Below are 7,462 nucleotides of genomic sequence, written 5' to 3' on the forward strand. Positions count from 1 at the left end.
GCCTCGTCAGTCGTCAGCTGACGCAAGGGCCGAGGGGTCCTAGCGCTAAAAGTCTAACATGGCAAACAAATTGAGCTTACTGTTTTAAATATCCACACTGTATGCATAAAAAACACTCAATGATTTTAATGTAGACTCGTTTTTGAAAGCTGAGACGTTGCTTTGGTTGTGTGAGAGACGAGGAAAGGCGAAGCATTTGAAAGGTTTGCAGGACAGTCACAAATGTTTCCTATTTCCGACAGCGTTTGAAAGCAACATGCCGTCCGTGAAGGTCTCATGACGTCGCTGTTGTGTTCAACACTGTAGGTAGGATAATTCAGTAATTTGGGCGAGATCAAGTGGTTCGTTATGCTTTTGTTTTTGTCTGCAGAGACAAAGACATCAGATAAAACCTACTTCCTGTGTAAAAAAATAAAAAAAATACAAAGAGTAAACATTATAGATGCGAATTTATCTGACTTTACAACAATGTCATACAGCATTGTTGCAGAAATGTGTTCAATATAATTGATCTATAATTAATGTTGGTCTTTTCCCATGTCAGCCTCAATTTTATTACCTACAGGAATTATGAAAATGTTGGACTGGTTAAAATTATTATTTCATTTAGCCTAATCATATTTTAAAAATATTTTCGGTAGGGTACATGGTTGGAAAAACTGTGTAAACCCAACAAAGCCCCAAGACCATTAAAAAAAATCTCTCACTATGTCAGTAAAATAGAAATGTGGACCTACATACAGGTCTGGTTCAGATTTGAGTGAAATTTCCAAACGCCTAAAGATGCCATCTTCATCGAGACAAACAAAGGAAGCTATACAGTCAAGCATAAACACCAAGGGACCTTACTATACAGGAGTCATATCAGTTAGGAAGGAGACGTGCTCTCCTTGTGCGTCTGCCCTTCTCAAAACACTGGTTTGGGGGAAACACCAGTGGTCCGGATGCGACCCCTTGTGGCCATTGAGTAAACTTGTTAAAATATCATCAGTCTGCAGTGACCACACACAGTCTACTAGCAAGTATGAGAGTTGTTAGTATTCATCAAAAAAAGAAAAAGAAAAGCCTATGCTATTGTTATTGTGACTCAGACATGGTTTGAATTGCCTGGTTTGTGGTACAATTAACTAATCATTCTGTGGCAAAAGTGATGAATGAGATATTTTTGAAGTATTCACCATACTCCCAGATGGCATCTTTCTGTGCAATGTCAGTACAATTAAACTGAAATTGTAGGTCCTTTTGATTTGGGAATGATTGGGTATAGTGTTCTGCGAGTTTTATTTTGAAGTGGTCCTGGGTCTGAAAGAGGATTAGAAACACTGTCCTATTAGTGGTGAGTGTGGTTCGGTATGAAACGTGTGAATCAATAGCGAAAGACCTTGTGAAGCAGCTGGAAGAATCAGGTATAAAATGTGTCTATAGTCAGAGTAAAAAAGCTGCAATGAAGAAACTGCTGTTTCATGATCACATTTAAAAAAAGAAAAATCAGATATCTGTTTGCAACTGCATGCACAACAAAGCTCTTACTTTCTGGAGAAATGTCTTGTGGTCTGTGTGGAGACTGGAATTGAACACTTGGACCATTATGACCATTGTAAAGGCTGAGGTTTGCATGCCAAAGAACACCATCCAAAGCATGGGGGTGGCAGCATCATGTTGTGGGGGTGCTCTGCAACAGGAAACTGCTGCTCTTTGTGAATATATTGAAGCAAAATCTCATGTGTGCTTCCTTCGTTGTAGACCTCAAAAAGCCCAAATTGTATTTAGCATTGATACCTATGCAATGTTTATTCTGTTACACCGGTTAAATTGAACAAAAGCCATACCACCAGCTGTACTACCATATACTTATATGAGCATTTATACACTTCTGACACAATGGGAATGTGCAACACACAAAACGTGCAATTCATAAAAATAAATGCTGTTGAACTGGTTTAAATTTCAAGACAGAGAAAGCTCATGTGAGTTATTTGGGGGGAGGTGGAGGCATTTCATTCATGTGCAACTGATAGAGTGAATTGGAATTTACAATGTAGGCTAATAATACAACCATAAGTGCCATAATCAATATGTAGGCCTAGGCTATGCATATAGGCTATTACTGTAAAAGGTCTGAATGGGTCAATAATGAAAAGAAAAGTTGACATTGAGGTTGATTATCTAATTATTATGCATGCTCTTATATAAAGTAGGCCTAAATAAATAAAATAAAAAGAACTGTGACCTGTTTTTTCCTTACTTTTTTTTTTTTTTTTTGCCTTATCTTGTAACAGTAGCTAAGTGAAACAGGGTCATGGTTTATAGCCTGCATTGATGGACAGGAAGTGCCGTTGACCCGTTTTCTCCTCTCAGGGAGAAGCACAGGAAACACAGAGAGGATTTGTGTCGGCGGTGTAAAAAAAAGAAAAAGAAAAAACGGTCTCCCTCCCTCCCAGCCGAGCCGAGCTCCCTCACCTTTCCCTTTAAACAAGCGCAGCAGCGATGAGGCGCTGGGAAACAGAGGTTGTGCGCTCGCCAGGAGGAACACCGCTTATGTCGGTATCACTGTTATGTCCACTTTCATCATCTGATGAGGATGAGGAGGAGATGATAATGAAGAAGAGGCTGCATTCACACCACCGCTGGTGATCGCAGCCGGCCGAGGAGCAGCTCTCTGTTCCGATCTGTGTGGAGCAGCTCAAATCTGAATTTGCCTAATTTCAAGGACGCACACTTCATCTGTTTTTTTTTTGTTTTTGTTTTTTTCCCCGTCTTGATTTGGGTTTGAAAAGCGGGATTACATTACCTCTGTGCTGACCCGGTCGGTGCAGCAGCAGCAAAAAAAGGCAAACTGAGCATGTCATATGCTGCGCCTCATTATTAGACGCGGGGCTTTTGTTTTTTTTATGCGATGCTTTGCTGAGGCTTTGCCATGAGGATGTGATCGGACAGGGATAGGAACTGGTTTCTCGCTCCGGTGCCACCCAAACAGAGAGTCGCTCACGATGGCCAGGGCTTTACGGAGGCTGGTCCATTTGGTGCTGTTCTGCCCTCTGTCTAAAGGCCTGCAGGTAGGCTATGTGTGTGTGTGTGTGTGTGTGTGTGTGTGTGTGTGTGCACAGACAGCATGATGCATGATGTCAGGCTGTTTTTTCTTTCTTTTTGTGTGTTGCTGTTGTCGCTGTTGCGCTCACGTCAAACTACCAGGACAATCTCTGCGTCAGTGGCATCTTCTGAGCCCCACATCCACATGCATCTCAAAATATCGCTTGTCTTAAAAAAAAAAAAAGAGTAGTGACATCAACACATAAGCTATTTTTGGTTTTATCCTAAGGTCAAGTGAGCAGCTGGACTTTTTTTTATTTCTATGGTGCAGGCCCTAGAGGAAAGGGAATCAGAGCAAGACTTAAGGCAGGCCTGCTCCTCCACAGTTTCCTATTAGGGATGCTCTGGTTTTTAAAAAAAGTGAAAGTGTTGAGATCAGCTGTCATGTCCTCTAAACTCCTCTCCTCTTCTCCCTCTCCAAAGAGCCGCCTTCCAGCCATTAAGGTGAAGTACCTTCTCCTGGCATGGCTGGGCATCCTCATCGCCAGCTGGGTCATCTACATGCAGTATGCCTCTTACTCTGAACTCTGCCGTGGGCATGTTTGCCATATGGTCATTGTGAGTATACATGCAGTCTCCCATCATCACTCTGAAACTCATCAACTCATCAACACAGACAGTGACGAGACAGGAAACTCATCAGGATGCTGCAGAAGGAGTCAGACGTTTAGATAATCGTCGTGTTTCCATGTTTTGTGTGTGTCGGCCTATTTGCACAGCCACCGCTGACAGCCCCTGTGCTCCAGTGTGGTCGTGTTTTAACCACCACCATTGATCAAATATTATGTTACTGAGTTAAATGGCTCATTAGTGGCAACTAAACTCACATTAGGATCAGATTTCTGCCTCATGACATTTCTGATGTGCTTTACGCAGTTTATGATGTTTATAAAAATGAATTAGAGGGACAATTTGGGAGGAGGAGGGGGGGATCTATTCTCATGTTGCTCTCTTTCATCATGCATGGACTGGAGATGGAGATGTTGGGTAAACATGCAGCCTATAGCTACGGCTGCTCTCCTGCTGTGTCCAGCTGTTTTCAGGGTTTTTTTTTTTCCCACTGAACAAAACAGACTCTGACATCTAATGAGGCACAGAGGAATGTGGTGACAATTAACAGCAGCAGCAGCAGCAGCAACAACAACTCAGAGACTAATTAATGAACAATGAAAGATCAATGATGTGACCTCATTACATCAAATAATCAAACTTGATCTGCCTGCATGTGCAATGTGCATGGATACAAAGTTGAATATTTGAGAGTGCCTCAGGTTTAGGAGTTTGTGAAATAGTCTTGAGGAAGCTATAAACAGAGCCCATTATGATACAGCTTAGATTAGTCTATAATGCTAATGTGGTTTGGCTCAGAGGTGATTGATTTGCCTCTTGCTGCTTTTTGTTATGGTGACTTGTCGTAGACCAGAGAGGGGGGGAGGTGCATGCATTGTCAGAACGTCTCATTTGCACTTTTAATCTGATGGAGCTTGTGAGAGATTTGGGTAGCAGCTGGGCAAGGCAGGTGATGGTGTCACATGGTGGTGGGCCATATTAGAGGGCAACTTGAAAGTGACAGCTAGCGGGCAGGCAGTAGAACGACAGATCTGGAGGCAGACGTGTTGTTTGAAATGCATACACCATCCAGACTAACAGAAGAAGTGGAGGAGGCTAAAAAAAAAACAGGAGAGAGCACAATGTCTTCATCTCAGGAGCGTTCTGCAGGCAGTCCCTCCCTGCAAAGGTGCGTGTGGATTGTTTATACTGTAGACCCCGAGGGTGGAAACAAACAGAAATCTTGAAATACTTGAAGTAAATATCGGATTCACCTCTGCGTGAGGATGAAACACTCGAGGGATCCTTTCCGACTGTTTCCTTTCTATAATTCTGAGCCTTTTCCTGTTTTGTTGTTGCAGTGCGATCACTACAGAAGGGGCATAATATCAGGCTCGTCCTGCAAGGCATTGTGTGATCAGAGAACTCTGACCCTGCAGCGCTGCATGTCCACTTCCTCTACACATCAGGTAAAATGAACAACAATGTACACAAAACCACATGATAACCTACAGCTAAAGAAAATATTCGCATGGTTTTCCGTCTCATGGAGCCAAAGACACACATATTTTGTCTATTGAAAATGTTCAACAAAGTGTGGTACCGGATTTAAGTATCCTTTAAAACATAACCATGTTCTCTCATCGGCATACACAGATTTCAGAGAATAATAGTGTCTGTGAAATTATATTCTCATTGATTTAGTGAACATTTAATTCGTCATCAATGTACAATTTAGTCTGTAATATAGATTTACTTTTTATTGGCTAATATTTCTGGGGTAAAGTAAGATTTGAGTGTAGGATCTTTCCGATTCAGATTCAAATTCAGACTCATGATTTATTGTCCCCCAGGGGAAATTCATGTTTGCAGTTTTGTTCCAGACAAACAGCAACATACATACACCACCAGAACTTTCCATGAAGAATATCTTACTATTACAATACATGGTTATTGTCATGTATTTATATTTGCAGGTGTACAGTGGACTGTGGAAGGAGAGGCCTGTTGTGATCAAGTGTGGTCTTGAGGATCCAGTCAAGACCGACGGGGCTCCAGACTCTGTACTGAGACAAGAAATGAGCTTATTTGATAAACCCACTCGTGGAACCTCCATGGATGAATTTAAAGAGATGCTGCACAGTTTCCTTAAGGTTGTTTTCTTCTCTGCAATTACAATATGACAAAAAATGCAAACATTTTTTTGTATCATTATATAATCATACCACATTTACCTTTACTTGCAGGCTAACCTTGGCGAGCAACCCTCTTTGAACACCTTAGTGGACAGGGTCATTACTCTGGCTGATGTCAACCAGGATGGGAAAGTGTCTCTAGCAGAGGCCAAGTCCATCTGGGCTCTCCTTCAGATCAACGAGTTCCTCCTGATGGTGGCGCTGCAGGAGAAGGAGCACACGCCGAAGCTGCTGGGCTTCTGCGGAGACCTGTATGTGACAGAACGTGTGGCACACAGCTCCCTCTACAGGCTAGAGGTGCCTCATTACCTGCAGGCTCTGGTCCCCGAGGCCTTGACCTCCAGCCTGAACCACTGGCTCGCTCCGGCCTGGCCCCGCAGAGCTCGCATCACCATCGGCCTGCTGGAGTTTGTGGAAGAAGTCTTCCACGGGTCCTACGGGAGTTTCTTAATATGCGATGCCAGTCCTCACCACGTGGGCTACAATTCAAAGTATGACTGCAAGATGGCCAACCTGCGCAGTGTGGCGTCTGAGGCAGTAGTCCGGGGATTTCTGAGGGGGCGGCGATGTGAGACTAACGCAGACTGCACTTACGGTCGAGACTGCACGGCCACCTGTGATCGACTAGTGAAGCAGTGTAATACTGAGGTTGTGCAGCCCAATCTTGCAAAAGTGTGTGTGTTGTTGCAGGATTTTCTGCTTTTCGGAGCTCCTTCGGACCTTCGTGGAGATCTAGAGAAACAGCTACGCACCTGTGTGACACTCAGTGGCCTGGCGAGCCAGATGGAGGTGCATCACTCACTCGTCCTCAACAACCTGAAGACGTTACTGTGGAAGAAAATTTCCAACACTCAGTACTCTTGAAAACTGTCCGTCTGTCTACATGTTGAGTGAATTATTACATGAAACAACAGTATTTTTTTTCCTCTTATGAGACTTTGCCAAATATTTTAGAAGGTGGTGATTATTAATGTATCTTCACCCTCCATTGACTGTGAATAACAGGAAGCTGTGAACTAATGACTATACAATACGATGCAGCAGATTAAGCTGGTTTATTCTCTAAAGACCATAGAAGCTCCATTATGTTTTTGTTCTCCAGTGCATTTTGAGAAGCACAGTCATCTGTTCAGACATCTCAGGGCACTGCCTATAGTTTTTATTTGGAAAACTCTGTACATAAAATAATTTGTTTTTAAAAATAAAGCAACCAATATACTGGTTAATTCTGTCTTTGATAGATTACTCTTCTATTTGTTCCTACTATAGCAAATTGTGACAGGGTGTAACTTTTGCATAGCTGTAAATATTAGTGGAACATTATTGTTTCCTGTGTATATTTTAATCTGTACCTGGAGCAGAGGTAAGACACACTAAAGCACTGAAATGATCTGAAACTGATGTTGTATTCAAATCAAACTGAGCAGCTGGAGATGTAAAGTTCAGTCAGACGCAATTAAACTTGAATGAACTTTAAATAAAGTTTAGTTGGTTTAATTAATCTTTTCAGAAGACTGTGAATAGGAAAGAGTGTCAGCTCTGCCCTCTTCACTGACATGTCCTCTGAGGTGCCTTCACAATTTTATGTCACTCCACCTCTTCCTCCACTCCACACATTTAGGCCAAAA

General features: G+C 42.5%; 1 protein-coding gene across 1 annotated transcript; it reads left to right on the forward strand.

Moving 5' to 3' along the window:
* The first annotated feature begins 2,498 nt into the window (after positions 1 to 2,498).
* dipk1b (divergent protein kinase domain 1B) lies at positions 2,499 to 7,056 on the forward strand. The gene is made up of 5 exons (XM_085793034.1): positions 2,499 to 3,056; positions 3,514 to 3,648; positions 5,001 to 5,108; positions 5,616 to 5,792; positions 5,886 to 7,056. The coding sequence occupies exons 1-5, from the start codon at positions 2,991 to 2,993 to the stop codon at positions 6,696 to 6,698; spliced, it is 1,299 nt and encodes a 432-aa protein (XP_085649160.1). The 5' UTR covers positions 2,499 to 2,990; the 3' UTR covers positions 6,699 to 7,056.
* The last annotated feature ends 406 nt before the right edge of the window (positions 7,057 to 7,462 follow it).

This window comes from Trachurus japonicus, chromosome 12 (assembly GCF_045865225.1).
Source record: "Trachurus japonicus isolate A0001 chromosome 12, Traja_1.0".
Lineage (NCBI taxonomy): Eukaryota > Metazoa > Chordata > Actinopteri > Carangiformes > Carangidae > Trachurus > Trachurus japonicus.